The following is a 16,790-nucleotide window of genomic DNA, read 5'->3' as shown; positions in this document are numbered from 1 at the left end:
CCCCAAACTGATGAATACCCTAAATAAAGGACCCCCCCAGGTTAAGGAGCCCACCAGAACTGAGGACCCCCCAAACCTGGGTCTGTCCCCAAATAAGGAAACCCCCCCCATAAATCAAGGGCCCTTCTCCAAATTGAGGAAATTCCCTAAACTGAGGAATCCCCCAAATGGAGGATCCATGAAAATTGAGGACCACCCCCCATTGAAGGGCCCCCCTAAACTGAGACTTCCCCAAACTGAGGACTCTCCCAAATTGAGGGCTCCCTAAACTGAAGTCTCCCCCAAATTGGGAACCCCATAAATTAAGGAGCACCCCCAAATTTAGGAAACCCCCCCCCCAATATAAAGGCTCCCCCCCCGCGCACACCGAGCCCACAGGGCAGCCATGGAACTGCGCATGCGCGCCGCGCCCCCACCACGGTGGCAGCGCCGCTCGCGCGCGCATCGCTCCCGCCCCTTGAGTGACGGCCCCGCCAGCCAATGGCGTGGCGTATCGGGCTGTGATTGGCAGGCGCGTGGGCGGGACGCAGGTGGCCCGGCCCCGCCCCTCCCGGCGCGGTCCCCTCACGGCGGCGGCTCCATTTTCTCGCGCTCCCGCGGCCCCCGCGTAGCGCCCGGTTCGCCTCAGCCCCGGCCGAGAGACCCCCGAGACACCGCGCGCCGCCATGAATGAGGAGTACGACGTGATCGTGCTGGGCACCGGCCTCACGGTGAGGAGCAGCCGCCGCCCGCTCGCGCCTCGGGCCTGCTGCGGGTGGCCGCCGCCCTGCCCTGCCCCGCCCCGCCGCCCCCCCTCCGCCATCCCCCGGCTCCTGCGGCTGACCCCCTTCCCCATGTCTCACCCCCCCCGGCGCCGCTGTCCTTTGCCCGTCTATCACCTGATCATCCCCCCCAGGCTGGGTTTGAGCCCCCCCCGCCTGGGGCGCTCGGGGCTTTATCCCCTCCCCCAGGGTGTGCGGTGCCCTCCCCAGTCTCTCACCTGATTCTCACCCCACTCGCCCCATTCAGGCCGTTTTCTTCAGCTGTCACCTGTCCATCGTAGCCCCCCCGCCTCTGTCTGGATTCTTCCCCCTGTCCCCATCTCCAGAATTCCCGGGGGTCTGGTGTATGTGAGCCTTGGGGGACCCCCTGGGTGCTTTCCCCTATCATTAATTATCACAGCACCCCCTCGGCTTCAGTCCCACCCCCACCCTGGATTCTTTCCCATTCATCTCCAGCCCAGCCTGGGATCCTCCCCCTCCGCCCCTCAACATTACCCGGGGGTCTGGTGCGTGTGACCCCCCGGGGGACTCCTGGCTCGTTTCCCCATCGTTAATTCTCACAGCACCCCCCAGCCCCAATCCCATCCCCACCCTGGATCCTTCTCCCCATCCCTAACTGGACCCCCGGGTGGGCTTTTTATATTATATATATATATATATATATTTATATATTTTATACCAGCTCCTCGTGTTTGGATACACCCCCGTCCCCGATCCCCGCCGTTCCCAGAGGGCCCCAGGAAATGCGGTTGTTTTGCGGAGGGAGGGCGTGGGGAGACTCGGACAATAAAACGCCGACGGGCATTTATTGCCTTTTATTTATTTTTTAAATTATTACCTTATTTTTTTCCATTCACGCATCTCTTCCCCCGCCCCCCCCGTACCACAACCCTAACGTGGCTGCAGGTCCGTGCAGGGTGGAGGCAGCCGTGGTTATCCCCCCCCTCTCCATCCCCATTCCCGCTCCGCCTTTGCAGCCTTCGGCTCCATCCAACCCTGACTGCAGCAGGAGGGGGATGGGAGGCTGGCGAGCCTGTCAAATTTCCCTTATTCCCCCCTCCAAAAAAAAAAAACAAGCCCCTTTCCTGCGATGTCGCTGCATCCCGGTGATCCCTGAGGAGAGCTGACAGCTGATGGGGGTGCGGCGGAGGGAGGGGATGAGCCCTGGTGGGGCTTTGTCCTATTGTGGAGGATGCAGCCCGCGCCGCAGGCAGCCCTGGGGAAAAAAAAAAACCAAAAAACACAAAACATGGCAGTGCTGCTGCCCGGGAGGTTTGCAGGAGGATTTCTGCCCGTTCCTGCATCCCCGGAGGCCGGGGGATGCCACGGGAGGGCGGACTGCAGGTTCCAAATGCGAGGCATTGTTTGGAGAAGGGGGGAAGAAAATCCAATATGGTGGAAAGGTTTTCCTCCTTGTGCAACTGGCCTTTCCTGCTTTTGTTCCCTCCTGTTGGTGGAGAAAGGTGGCCTGACAAAGGGATCTCTTTGGGCTTGGCCCAGTGGGGTTCCCCCACTTCCCCTGGCATGGAGATTAAATTGAAATCCAGGCGATTCTTCCCGTGCTTTGGGTGCTGTGATTGGTGGGGCTGCTCACAGGGCCCCACCGAAGGCACAGCTGGGTTATCACGCCCCTCTTTGGGGTCTGGGGAGAAGGGTGACACACCTGCAATGTGGCACAAAGGAAGGTGTGAGCTGTGGGACACCCAACTGTCCCAGTTGCTCTCATTCCTTTCAAGGCTCTTCCTTTGAGGAGGAGGAATGGCTTAGGAGGAAAAGCTTCTTCCCTTTGACAGGGAAAGCTGGAGTCTGTCCTAAAGCCTGGCCCGGCTCAGCAGAGCAGGGAAAGGGACTTTTGGGGAGGTGAAATATAATGAGCTTGTAGTGAAGGGGCCTCCAATAGATCGGAGCTCCATTAAAATGTTAATTTATGCTTTAGTGTGAGCGGGGTATCAAGTTGGTGAACGCAGGGCTTAATCTCAAACTGACAAATGCCAGTGTAAATTTGACAAAAGGCCTCTTGTGAAATCACTTTTAAGACAAGCTCCTGCTAATGAGCAGCGGTTGAGTTAAAAGGAATAAATTAGGGCCGTATTTTAAGGTGTGCTGACCAAACTCCAGAGCCTGGGAATATCCAGGAGCTCGGGTTTTGCTTCTGGTGTGCTGGCTTTGCCTCTGAAATACCAATTAGGGTGGGACTTCGTCTTGTCTTGAGCAGCTCATGTGGAAAAGAATGGAAAGCAGAGGTGCTGGTGCAGCCATCCCAGAATTCCTGGTGTTGGCTCATTCCCATTGTGGCTGGAGAGTGGTGTCGGAGCAGAGCTGGATCAGGCTGGCCTGAAGGACTCTCCTGCTCTCACATTGAGGGTTGATCCTTTCTCACTGTGGTACCTGAGGAGAAGGAGCTGGACACACATCCAGTTGTTCCTTTCCTTTTCCAAAGGAGCTGTCACGGAGGCTCTGGTGGTGTTTGCAACACCCTTTGCTTCAAGCTGCTCCTGGATTCCGCTGTGGAGCCCCCTCAGGCCCCTGCTGTAGCTCTGAGGTTGTGTCCCTGCTGCTGCTCTGGAGGGTTTTCTTTCTTTTTCCAAAGGGAAGGTTCAGTTGTTGGTTTAAAGAGGAAGAATGAGCCGTTGGAGGCTCTGTAAAAGGGCACACATGCAGCCATTGTAGTGGCCATTGTGGTTGGGTCTGTGGGGCCAGTGGTGCACGTGTGAATTCCACCGGGATGGATCTGCGAGTGCAACGTGAATATTTCAGGTGTTAATCTCCTCCTCAGCAGCAATGAAGGACTGAAGGCAGCTCTAGGACTGGGATTACTGGCACTCAAACTATTTCAGCTTTTCCCTCCTGTGTGCTAATCAGAGACCCCATTGCAGTGCCAGCTCACAGAGATGTGTCTTAGCCTGTGGGGAAAAATAACCCTGAATTCCTGCTGCTACAATCCCTCAGACCTGCACCAGCTGTAGTGAGCTCCATGGCTGCTCCTGCTCCCTCCTGCCTGGAGCAGTGTGAAGTGAGAGAGCTGCATGAGAGCTGGTACATCTTCCAGCTGCCTCATTCCTGGCGCCAATGGGTGTTCCAGGGTGCTGGAGCTTTAATAGCTTTAAGGTCCTTGTCTTAGGCTTTCTGTGTGCATCATGTGTGGCAGATTAGGGATCATCTCCCTGCAGCCCTACTGCACAGACTGTTTTTGATCTGGTGCAGTGGGCACAGACTGGAGAGCTCCCCATGGCTGTATTTTCACCCCTCTCTTTCAGTTCACAGAATTCCCACCTCTCTGCTGTGGGAGTGGCTCGGTGCTTCCTCGCTGGGTGTTTCAGAGTGGGATGTTGTGCCTGGTGTCAGGCTCTGTTATCTGCCCTCCCTGCTTCTACAAAGTTATTTTCCATGGATTTGGGGGATAATTAAACCCTCCAGTTGAGCCCCAGTAGGTGAATGCTCTGTTCCTGCTGAGGTTTCACTCTTTGCAGGCTGAGCTAAGCTTCTTACCTGCCAGCTGCCTCCCCATGTTAAAGCTCTTCCAATCCACCACAAAGATACAGATTCACTTTCTGCAGGAGCACAGGAGCCACACTCATTGCTTCAGGATATATTTATTCATACAGGCCCAGGCTGTGTGGCCTAAAGAGCCTCAGAGTGCCTGTGAGGACCATGTGGCAGCGTCTGCTGCAGGGGACACCCAGCATTCCTTTCAAGGCTCTTCCTTTGAGGAGGAGGAATGGCTTAGGAGGAAAAGCTTCTTCCTTTTAATAGGGAAAGCTGGAGTCTGTCTGTCCTTTGCATCACCCCCTGGTAGCTGAGGGGATTGTTGCAGTGTGGTGAGGAGTTGTCTTTGCAGGTGTAGGATGGGCAGGAGTTGTTTTTGCGGGTGTAGGATGAGCAGGAGTTGTTTTGGCGGGTGTAGGATGAGCAGGAGCTGTTTTGGCAGGTGTAGGATGGGTCAGGAGTTGTTTTGGCAGGTGTAGGATGGTTCAGGAGTTGTTTTGGCAGGTGTAGGATGGGCAGGAGTTGTTTTGGCAGGTGTAGGATGGGCAGGAGTTGCTTTGGCAGGTGTAGGATGAGCAGGAGTTGACTTTGCAGGTGTAGGATGGGTCAGGAGTTGTTTTAGCAGGTGTAGGATGGGCAGGAGTTGTTTTGGCAGGTGTAGGATGGTTCAGGAGTTGTTTTGGCGGGTGTAGGATGGGCAGGAGTTGTTTTGGCAGGTGTAGGATGAGCAGGAGTTGATTTTGCAGGTGTAGGATGGGTCAGGAGTTGTTTTGGCAGGTGTAGGATGAGCAGGAGTTGTTTTGGCGGGTGTAGGATGGGCAGGCGTTGTTTTGGCGGGTGTAGGATGGGTCAGGAGTTGTCTTTGCAGGTGTAGGATGGGCAGGAGTTGTCTTTGCAGGTGTAGGATGGGCAGGAGTTGTCTTTGCAGGTGTAGGATGGGTCAGGAGTTGTTTTTGCAGGTGTAGCATGGTTCAGGAGTTGTTTTGGCGGGTGTAGGATGGGTCAGGCAGTGAGAGCTGGAATCGCCTGTGTCTCTGCTCCAGGTGCCCCTGCCTAGGTTGGGGCAAGGATCTCCAGAGGTCCCAGCCCAGCCCAGCCCAGCCCCTCTCTGTGGGCCCGGCCCAGCCCCTCTCTGTGGGCCCGGCCCAGCCCCTCTCTGTGGGCCCAGCCCCTCTCTGTGGGCCCAGCCCAGCCCCTCTCTGTGGGCCCAGCCCCTCTCTGTGGGCCCAGCCCAGCCCCTCTCTGTGGGCCCAGCCCCTCTCTGTGGGCCCAGCCCAGCCCCTCTCTGTGGGCCCAGCCCCTCTCTGTGGGCCCGGCCCAGCCCCTCTCTGTGGGCCCGGCCCAGCCCCTCTCTGTGGGCCCGGCCCAGCCCCTCTCTGTGGGCCCGGCCCAGCCCCTCTCTGTGGGCCCAGCCCCTCTCTGTGGGCCCGGCCCAGCCCCTCTCTGTGGGCCCAGCCCAGCCCCTCTCTGTGGGCCCAGCCCACCCTGCCTTTCCAAGAACGAGCCTGGCAGTGCCAGCGGTGCTCCCGAAGCCGAAGGATTTTGCTCGGTGCCCAATCCTCCCCTGGGCGCCGTCACAGGAGCGGCGCTGGCTCCGGTTTCCATTGGGCTGTCTGAGCCTTTCTGAGCTGCCGCCCTACTTGGAGAGGATCCACAGAAACCTCCCTGCTCCCCTCCATTCCTCAAGGCCTCTGCATGCACAGGGTCTGGCTGTGTCCAGCTCCTGCCCTCCAGGGCGGAGCTGATGGGCTTAAGCAAGCATGGAAACACCGATACCTCCAAGTCCCTCCTTATTTTTATTTCCATGCACTCCCAGTGGATGTGCTGTCCCCACATTGCCAGTGCTGCTTTCTCCCTGGTTCCCTGGCCATCTGCAGCAGCTCAGATTGTTCATTCAGCAGCACAATGAGCTCCTGGGAGCTCGGAACCTGAACTGGCCGAGGCAGAGTGTTGTAGTAGCAGCGTGACTGCAATTTGCATGGATTCTGTTGGATCTGGATCCCCGGAGCTCTCCCTGCTCTGTCCTGCTGCTGCTGTCAGCAGCTGCCCCCTGTTCCTGTTCGGTGGTGGCGACGTTTACAAACCAGCAGAAAATGCACAGATTTGAACTGTGACACTTCCCCTTTTTATTTGCACTCCAAACTGTCCCCAGCCCTCCCCTTATCAGCACAGGCCGTTTGTTTTCCTCGCTCCCTGACCCAGATGACAGCGTCACACATCAGGCGCTTCCCGGCCCCATGGCCGGCCCTGCATCCAAAGGAATTGCTGAGCTGGGAGGATCAGTCCATTGTGCAGCTTCATGGCCATCATGGCCGCACAGGGAAGTGCCTGAAAGGGCTGGGCAGGATTTCACAGTGCTCACTTAGCCTCGGGTTAAACAGCAGGGTAAGAGCTCCACCCCAGTCCCCACAGCCGTGTCCAATGGCTGTGAGTGGAGAGGAGCTTAAGGCCTCTTGTGTCTTCTGCTGGTGCCCAAACTCACTCCAAATTCACTGATTTGGGTTACCAGCATCCCTTGGAGTGGAGAAGGGATGCACACTCCCTCTTCTGGGAACACAGAGCGAGGAATGCTTTGAGGTTAAGTGGGTGACTGAAATCAGCTGATCCAGATCAATGGATGTGGCTTGTGCAGCTTTCACTGGAGCTCCATCCCTCCTTTTGGTGCTTATTTAGTGGTGAAACCCTGGTTGGCTTCCTGTGGCTCAGCTCCAGCGTGGACACTTGCAGTCCTGTGCCACCATCTGGCCGAGCTGGTGAGCCAGGCTTCTGGGAGCTGTTCCAGGGATAATCCACAGGCTAGAGCAAGGAGTCCAAGCACAGGGCTCTGTGAATGTGACTGCTTGGTGATGAGGCCCTTGGTGTGGCACTCCTGCCTTGGGTGTGGTTAATCATGAACGCTGGAGCCACTCTTACTCCTGTGGTTACTCAGCGGTGTAGGCTTTGAGTAATGACTTCACACGGGGTTTGGTGCAGCTGGATGTTCTGGGAGGATCTCTGCTTGCTCCAGCCTGTGGGGAAAAAGGAGGGACCTTGCAGGATCCTTGGATGGATGGTACAGTGGAAGGAGCTTTTGTGGGAAGCGCCGTGGCTCACTACTCACAGTCCACGTGGTGATCATGAAGCCTTGTGGGCACTGTGCTGGAAACCTTCCATGACTTCAGGCACTGAATTCAGAGCGTCCTTGCTGTGCGTGAGGCGGCTCCAGCTTTGCTCCTCAGGTGCTTGGCTGGATTTTGGTGGCATCCTGGTGGGTGACAGACTGGCCAGCAGTGCCCTGCTGTCCCAACAGAGAAGGTTTTTCCAGTGCCACCTGGAAGCACCAGCACAGCAAATCCTCAGCCAGCGATCCCTGCACCTGCAGGTGTCTGACCTTAGAACAAAACAACCCCCGAGAGCTGCTGTGGCTGGGAGGTTGATTTTACAGCTTCCTTTACAGTGAGGATTGACTGGAGTCAGGATTTACACAAACAATCCACAGTGGGAAACTCCTGGTGTTTGTGGTTTTCCTGCCTGACACCTGCACTGCTCAGTCTGGAGTTGGAAATGAACCCGGCACGCTCCACGGGAGGGGGAAGCGCCACGGCAGGAGAGTCCTGCCTGAGGTGCTTGTGGAGTAAACAGGAAAGATCTCCTGGAGACACAGATCTGCAGGAGTCCTGGCAGATGTGCACTGCTGGCATCTCAGCAGCTGGCTGAGGGTTACAGACTGAGTGAAAGCTTTGGGTGGAGAGGACCTTAAAACCCATCCTGCCACAGCTGGGACACCTTCTCCTGGGCCAGGTGCTCCAAGCCCCCTCCAAGGAGCCCCACCCATCATGTGAGATGTGAGCAGGACCTACCAGAGAGATCCTGGTGATGAATGGGAGCTCAGCTGCTGCAGGGAGCTGAGGCAGAGCAAGATCAGTAAAACCTCCAAGATAAGCTGTGCTAAGCACACAGACATTGAAGTTTTTGTTGAGCTCTTTGGCTGGGAAATGCCAGCGCCGGTGCAAAGTCGTGTTTTAATGGGGATTTAGCTGTGCAAGGGCTGAGCTGGTCCTGCAGCCTGGCTGTGCTCTGTGTGCTCTGCAGTCACACACAGCAGCTCATCTGCTGCTCCAGGGAGCCTCGGTGGGCACAGGGCAAGGAGAGCAAAGCTGAGCTGATAAAGCACCCAAATGCCTTCATTTATTCTTTATGCTGCTCTCTGAGAGAAGCTCTTGATTATCCTGAGTGTCCCAGTGTGGCAAATATTAATAATTGAAGTTCTGAGGAGACTGATTGAAGTCCAGGTAAGATTTCATTCTCCTGCTGCCTCTCTGTGCACATCCTTACACTGACGACTGGTGCCTTAGAGGACACATTATCCTTTGGCTCCAGTGCATGGAATTCCCAAAAAATTCCTCTGGGAAGCCCTGATAGGTGGTGGTTGTGCAGGGATCCAACCTACACACAGTCTCTGCCCCCTTGCTTGGCTTGCCCAGAGAAGATATTAAATTTATTAAGAGGTTAACCTGCCTCCAGGAGGTGCCTGAATTCTGGGATGAGGCAGCTGCTGGGCATGTTTGCAATGGAGCTGTCTGAACATGCTCTCAGGGAAGATGGCAAGGAGGAGGCTCCAGTGCAGCTGACCTGAACCTTGCCCCCTTTCCTTCCTGCAGGAATGCATCCTCTCTGGGATTATGTCAGTGAACGGAAAGAAAGTCCTTCACATGGATCGGAACTCGTACTATGGAGGGGAAAGTGCTTCCATTACACCCCTGGAAGATGTAAGTGTGGAGAGACAGCCCTCCTTGTGTCCTTCCTGCCACACCAAGGGGATTTATTCCCACTTAGCCTTGGGTGGCTTCACATGAATCACTCTGAGGGTTTCAATGGGTAAGGAAGGTTTATGGCCTTCCTCAGCAGGTAACAGTGGGGAAATGCCAGTGTGGGGTGTTTGGAGTTGGTGGGTTGTGCTTGTTTCCTGTAATTCCCAGTTGGAATCTGAGCAAATCGAGCACGGAGCGTTCCAGAGCCGTTACAGCTGGGTGTTAAACTCTTCAGCTAAATTGTAAACTGGACTGAGAAATGCCATGTTACACAGTCCATCAGGTTCATAAATTCCCAAAGCCTGGAGGAGCAGAACTACACTGCCTGCTTCTTCCTGTAACAATTCACTGGATGTGTCTGTGTGTTCCCAACTCAGCTTGGAGCTCACACTGCAGCCAGAAGCTGGCTCTGAAGAGCTTGTGTTCAGCCCGGAGCTGTGGGCGTGGAAAGTGTGTCCATGTGTGGGAGAAATGACACCCAGACAGATTTCCTGGGCTATAATAAGTTCTGTGTTCTCTCTCCAAAGCTCTACAAAAGGTTTAATCTCCCGGGAACTCCACCAGAATCTATGGGGCGGGGAAGAGACTGGAACGTGGACCTCATTCCTAAATTCCTTATGGCTAATGGTGAGTGACCCTGAGCTCCCAGGTATTCATTCCCTGGCTGCTGCTGGGTGCTGGAATAGCACAGCCACTGTCAGTCCCAGTCATCCTTATCCTGGAATCCCTGTGCTGGACTGGGCTGGAGCAAACCCTGCCAGTGCACTGGCTCCCAGTGCAGGGCCAGCTCCCTTCGCCTAAAACTGAGCCCTGGCTGCTGGAATCTCAGCCTGGAGCACCAGGGAGGGAGGGAGGGATGATGGATGGAGGGATGGATGGATGATGGATGGATGGATGATGGATGGATGATGATGGATGGATGGATGATGGATGGATGATGGATGGATGATGATGGATGGATGATGATGGATGGATGATGATGGATGGATGATGGATGGATGGATGATGGATGGATGGATGATGGATGGATGGATGATGGATGGATGGATGATGGATGGATGGATGATGGATGGATGGATGATGGATGGATGATGGATGGATGGATGATGGATGGATGGATGATGGATGGATGATGGATGGATGGATGATGGATGGATGGATGATGGATGGATGGATGATGGATGATGGATGGATGATGGATGATGGATGGATGGATGGATGATGGATGGATGGATGATGGATGGATGATGGATGATGGATGGATGGATGATGATGGATGGATGATGATGGATGGATGATGGATGGATGGATGGATGGATGGATGGATGGATGGATGATGGATGATTGATGGATGGATGGATGATGGATGGATGGATGGGGCAGTGCCTGGCTCTGGGCTGTTGCCATGGAAGAACTGATCGATGCCAGCCAAGGCTTGGGTGCTTTAGTGCCAGCCCATCTTCAGCCTGCAGTGGGAACTGAGCACGGGGAAGGGTTTGTTGCGTGGGAGCTGCTGTGTCTGTGTGTGACTGTGCCCACCCTTGCAGGTCAGTTGGTAAAGATGCTGCTCTACACAGAAGTCACTCGTTACTTGGACTTCAAGGTGATCGAGGGCAGCTTCGTCTACAAGGGAGGAAAGATCTACAAAGTTCCTTCCACTGAGGCAGAAGCTTTGGCCTCCAGTGAGTAGCTGCACCTTTTCTGTTCCCTCTGAATGCCCTAAACAGAGGCAAACCCATCCCTTGGGATATTCTTGGTGCTCCTCATGCGTTAAGGAGCATCCTCAGGGTTCTCCTGCACCTCTTTCTCTGCAAACACCCCTTGCTGTGAGCCTTGGGTTTGCTGAGCCCTGTTTTCTTGGAGCTTCCAAGCTGCCTGTTCAGTGAGACTCTGCTGAGAACCTGGCAGTGCTTTCCTTCCTCAGGAGGTTCCATCTGGGGCTCATCTCCCAGCTCTGCCATAAATATTTGATGTCATGTCCTCGTTGGAATTGTGTGTGTGAAAAACATTGCAGGCAAATTGGAATGACTAATTCTGACCTGTGCCACCTCAAACCTTAATTGTTGCCTACTTAGATTTCACTGCTCAAATAAAGCTAATAACAGTGTGGTGAAATCCATTAGGATCTAGAGGGCATTCCATGAGCTCCAGACATGGGATGTGTTCAGCAGCACCTCTGAAACATCTTCTGCTAAAGTGACTCTTGCAATGAAGGCCCCCAGTGTGTAGGTCTGAGCCTTCCTCATGGCAGATGTTCCTGTGTGCTGAAGGGATCAGCAATTCCTTCTTCTGGCCACGTCTCCTATGTGCCCTCCTCCTCCAGGACACTCATCCTGGCACGAGTGGAGGTGCTGCCTCTGCCCTCACGTTTCCAGTCTTGCTTCTGCAATTTATGGAGAATTGAAGTGCAGAAATGGTGCCTTGTCCAGCCTCCTGTTTGGGGTTTGAGGGACAGGACAAAGGGGAATGGCCTTAGGCTGAAGGAGGGCAGGGTTAGACACGATCTTGGGAAGGAATTCCTGATTGGGAGGGTGGGCAGGAGCTGGGATGGAATTCCCAGAGCGGCTGTGGCTGCCCCTGGATGGATCCTTGCAGCATCCAAGGCCAGGCTGGACACTGGGGCTTGGAGCAGCCTGGGACAGGGGGAGGTGTCCCTGCCATAGGGTGCAACTAAGGCCCTTTAAGGTCCCTTCCAACCCAAACCATTCCTTGTTTGAACACTCAGGGGTTCTTGCCCACTGCTGATGATGGGAAAGCCACAAAGTCACTGAGGATCTGAGTTCTGCCAAACCCCTGGTTCTGCTGAATTCTCACAAACCCTGGTTCTGCTGAATTCTCACAAACCCCTGGTTCTGAGTTCTGCCTAACCCCTGGTTCTGAGTTCTGCCTAACCCCTGGTTCTGCTGAACTCTCCCAAGCCCTGGTTCTGAATTCTCACAAACCCCTGGTTCTGAATTCTCACAACCCCTGGTTCTGCTGAATTCTCACAACCCCTGGTTCTGCTGAACTCTCCCAAGCCCTGGTTCTGAGCTCTCCCAAGCCCTGGTTCTGAGCTCTCCCAGGCCCTGGTTCTGAGCTCTCCCAGGCCCTGGTTCTGAGCTCTCCCAGCCCCTGTTCTGAGCTCTCCCAGGCCCTGGTTCTGAGCTCTCCCAACCCCTGGTTCAGGTTTGATGGGTCTGTTTGAGAAGCGCCGCTTCAGGAAGTTCCTGGTGTACGTGGCCAACTTTGACGAGAACGACCCGCGGACCTTCGAGGGCGTGGACCCCAAGAAAACCACCATGAGGGATGTGTACAAGAAGTTTGACCTGGGCCAGGATGTCATTGACTTCACAGGCCATGCCCTTGCTCTCTACAGGACTGATGAGTAAGTGGGGGGCTTCAGTTGCTCCCCTAAATCCCAGGGTTTGGGGTTATGATGGGATTGATTATTGTTATTTTGAACTTGGAGGGGTCCTGGGTAAAACTTGTGTCACCACCAAATGCTCCTTAAAGGGACCAGCCAGGGAAGCACTGCCAGGAGCAGCTGGAGGTGGGGGAAGGAAACGTCCTGGGAAGTCAGTGTTGTGCTCTCTGGGGTGCTGTGCTGGAAGTGCTGGTTTGGGAGCATCCCAAATGGTGTCACTGTCCTTGCAGCTATCTAGATCAACCCTGCCAAGAAACAATCAACAGGATCAAGCTGTACAGCGAGTCCCTGGCTCGGTACGGGAAGAGCCCCTACCTGTACCCCCTCTATGGCCTTGGAGAGCTGCCCCAGGGGTTTGCAAGGTGAGCTTCACTTGCTTTCACTCTGGCTTTCACTCTGGCTTCCCTCCAGTGGGGTGTGCACTGGAGTTGGGTGTGTGTGGAGTCACTGCTTGAGCTTCCAGAATGTGATGCTGCACTAAATACTGTGGTCCTTAATAGTTCTTGCACTTAATTAAGAGGTGGTTCCTCCACGTGAGGTTCTTTCTTTGTGGGCTTGTTCCCCTCTGGATTTGCTGAGAGATGCTGTTGGCAGAGTGTTTATGCCTTGTGTTTGTTTGAGCAGAGGGTTTTGAGGAGGGCTTCATCCAAGGGGAGCAGACCCTGCAAGGGCTGTTGAGCTCCAGCCCTGGAGGTGCTGAAGGGTTTTCCTGTTGCAGGCTCAGTGCAATCTATGGAGGCACCTACATGCTCAACAAGCCCATCGAGGAGATCGTCATAGAGAACGGCAAAGTGGTCGGGGTCAAGTCTGAGGGGGAGGTATGGACCCTGCCCCTTCCCTGCTCCCCACCTGCCCCTCAGAACCCCCATCTTTTGGGTTCGAGCACAACAAACACACACAAAACCCTTTCTTTTTAAGCCCAAGGGCCAACGTGCTGGGCTGGGGCTCTCGTCACAATGTCCTGATGGGCAGAGTCTGATGGGCATCCCTGCTCCAGGAGTTGGGATGAAGTCTCCATGGGCTGGCAGGGAGTAATTCGGGGAGGGAGCTGCTCCTCGTGTCCAGCTCTGCCCTTGGCACTCCCAGCTGCTCTGACAGCTGGCACGTGGCCTGTCTGCGGCCTCCCCAGCACCTGGCTGGACAGAGCTGGGAGCGCTGAGTGGGCACTGGTGGGACACTGAGCAGTTGCTGCTGGGATAATGCGTCCCTTGGGGTGGGAATGACGAGTCCTGGCCAGGAACAAAGGTGACAATGCATGCCAGAGACCAGAGTGTGTGCAGCCTGGAGGCTTCAGATTGATAAACTGTGAATTATGACTGGAGGAACCATTTCTGATGTGAGCTGATGTCTCCACGTTGGTGCTCAGGTGGCTCGCTGCAAACAGCTCATCTGCGACCCCAGCTACGTGTCAGACCGTGTCACCAAGGTGGGCCAGGTGATCCGGGTCATCTGCATCCTCAGCCACCCCATCAAGAACACAAACGATGCCAACTCGTGCCAGATCATCATTCCACAGAACCAGGTCAACCGGAAATCAGGTGTGTGCAGGGCGGGTCAGCTGGGGTCACCCTGGGACAGGGACAGGGACAGGGACAGCTCCTGCCCTGCCCCAGGGGCTGCCAGGGCCCAGCAGGGCTGAGCTGCGCTTAGGGGACGGAGGTGGGACGAGCCTGTGGTTGGGAAACCTGGTGAGGAACCTGCAGCAGGAAATGCCCCAGACTGGGACAGGTGGGGAGGGCTGAGGGGAGGGGCTGTCGGCATGGAACAGAGCCCTGGGAATCCCCCCAGATTTGGGGAAACTGAATTTTGGGGATCTCCCATGTCCAGGCTGCTCAAGCAGGAGATGGGAGCATCTAGGGCAAGGATGGGACTCACTGCAGGTTCTCCAAACCATCCAGGGGCTGCCAGGTGTCAGGGCAGTGGGAAGAGATGTGGGCAGGGCTTTGGGATGGGGCTGAGGAGGTTTTGGGATGGGGCTGGAGGAGGTTTTGGGATGGGGCTGGAGGAGGTTTTGGGATGGGGCTGAGGAGGTTTTGGGATGAGGTTGGAGAAGGTTTTGCGATGAGGCTGGAGGAGGTTTTGGGATGGGGCTGGAGGAGGTTTTGGGCTGCAGCTGGAAGAGGTTTTGGGCTGCAGCTGGAGGGGGTTTTGGGATGAGGCTGGAGGAGGTTTTGGGCTGAGGCTGAGGAGGTTTTTGGGATGAGGCTGGAGGAGGTTTTTGGGATGAGGCTGGAGGAGGTTTTGGGCTGCAGCTGGAGGGGGTTTTGGGATGAGGCTGAGGAGGTTTTGGGATGGGGCTGGAGGAGGTTTTGGGCTGCAGCTGGAGGGGGTTTTGGGATGGGGCTGGAGGGGGTTTTGGGCTGAGGCTGGAGGAGGTTTTGGGCTGAGGCTGAGGGGGTTTTGGGCTGAGGCTGTGAGGGGGTTTTGGGCTGAGGCTGAGGGGGTTTTGGGCTGAGGCTGGAGGAGGTTTTGGGATGAGCCTGGAGGAGGTTTTGGGCTGCAGCTGGAGAAGGTTTTGGGATGGGGCTGGAGGAGGTTTTGGGATGAGGCTGAGGAGGTTTTGGGATGGGGCTGGAGGAGGTTTTGGGCTGAGGCTGAGGGGGTTTTGGGCTGAGCCTGGAGGGGGTTTTGGGCTGAGGCTGAGGGGGTTTTGGGCTGAGGCTGAGGAGGTTTTGGGCTGCAGCTGGAGGAGGTTTTGGGCTGAGCCTGGAGGGGGTTTTGGGCTGCAGCTGGAGGAGGTTTTGGGCTGAGGCTGGAGGAGGTTTTGGGCTGAGCCTGGAGGGGGTTTTGGGCTGCAGCTGGAAGAGGTTTTGGGCTGCAGCTGGAGGAGGTTTTGGGCTGCAGCTGAGGAGGTTTTGGGCTGCAGCTGTGCCCTGTCCCCCCAGATATCTACGTGTGCATGATCTCCTCTGCCCACAACGTGGCGGCGCAGGGCAAGTACATCGCCATCGCCAGCACCACCGTGGAGACCGCGGACCCGGAGAAGGAGATCAAGCCGGCCTTGGACCTCCTGGAGCCCATTGAGCAGAAGTGAGTCCTCAGCCAGCCCCTGTCCCCTCTGCTGGGACAGCTGGAGGCTTCCAAGAGCTCTTGAGGCCGAGCGTGCTCAGCACCCGAGCGCTGCCCTCGCACCCAAGCGCTCCCGCTCTGAGCCCGTCCTTTTTCCAAAGCAGCCCAAACCAACCCGGGGCTTTTGTCCGTTCTGCAGGTTTGTGAGCATCAGTGACCTGTTTGCACCCACCGACCCGGGAACCGAGAGCCAGGTGAGTGAGGGCTGAGCCGGGCCGGGGGGGACGGGCCCCAGCTCGGGCTCCAACGCTGCTTCTGCTTCCAGATCTTCATCTCGCGCACCTACGACGCCACCACCCACTTTGAGACGACGTGCGACGACATCAAAGATATTTACAAGAGGATGATGGGATCAGAGTTCGACTTCGAGGAGATGAAACGCAAGAAGAACGACATCTACGGGGAGGAGGAGCAGCAGTAATGAGAGTCTCTAATTAGGAGAAGTTTAAATCGGCTAATATGAATATATAAGGAACTTAATGAACACTGTACGAAATTCAATATTGTAAGGCCTGCTTTTGTAATCCCATCTCTGAGAGATTGAAGAGTACTGCACTGGTAATGTTCCCTTTTTGGATATCATGTGTTAATTATTTCATTCTAGTAGGGCTGCTGTCCAGAATCTGGCAAATTCCTGACTGATATTCCTGACTAACCTCGTAAGCGAAAGGCAGACTGAACTTACTATTATTATTATTATTATTATTTTTGCAGACGTAGACGTGGGTGCAGATTTGAAATAACTCATTGACAGCTGTGTCTTACCTTGTCTTTTTAATCATTTGTAAAACATCCTTCACAATCCTGTGCTTCTGGTGAGCTCGTAGATGTGACGCTGATGTCACTCAAACCTGATATCAAGGAAAATAGAAACTGAGCACTCCATTATTGTGGACAGCATCCCTAAAAGTCTCTCCCATCAATCTTAACTCTGTGGCAAAGTTGTATCATGGACAAAGCCCACACCTATTGTAGCAGCAAATGTTGGCTTCGTTCTGGGCACAGAACTTAACCTCCACTTAAGCTTCTAAACCCGTTTACATCGGTTGGGACACAGCTGTGCCTCAGGCTCCTTTGTGTTTTAATCTTAATAAAATTGAGAGAACAAATTACAGAGCAGGCAAGATGTGGAAGTATTTTCTGTCCCCTGGTGGCTTCTCGGATGGACCAAACGGCGCTGCGGTATCGGCATGACAGAGCCTGTGCTTCTCGTGTCTCCTGAAGGCTCCAAATGATTTCTGTACTGCGAAGTAAAGCCAAATTCTGGAAACCACTCCTGGC

The 16,790-nt window shown here is 55.1% G+C and overlaps 1 protein-coding gene across 1 annotated transcript; it reads left to right on the top strand.

Annotated features, from left to right (window-relative positions):
- Positions 1 to 527: 527 nt before the first annotated feature.
- Positions 528 to 16,782, top strand: GDI2 (GDP dissociation inhibitor 2). Its single transcript, XM_054631015.2, has 11 exons — positions 528 to 710; positions 8,888 to 8,995; positions 9,565 to 9,664; positions 10,585 to 10,719; positions 12,203 to 12,401; positions 12,671 to 12,802; positions 13,159 to 13,258; positions 13,807 to 13,978; positions 15,326 to 15,470; positions 15,649 to 15,703; positions 15,775 to 16,782. Exons 1-11 carry the CDS (start codon positions 666 to 668, stop codon positions 15,928 to 15,930), a joined length of 1,347 nt encoding a protein of 448 aa, XP_054486990.1. The 5' UTR covers positions 528 to 665; the 3' UTR covers positions 15,931 to 16,782.
- The last annotated feature ends 8 nt before the right edge of the window (positions 16,783 to 16,790 follow it).

This window comes from Agelaius phoeniceus, chromosome 5 (genome assembly GCF_051311805.1).
Source record: "Agelaius phoeniceus isolate bAgePho1 chromosome 5, bAgePho1.hap1, whole genome shotgun sequence".
Taxonomy (NCBI): Eukaryota; Metazoa; Chordata; class Aves; order Passeriformes; family Icteridae; genus Agelaius; species Agelaius phoeniceus.
This window is presented reverse-complemented; position numbering and strand designations above follow the sequence as displayed.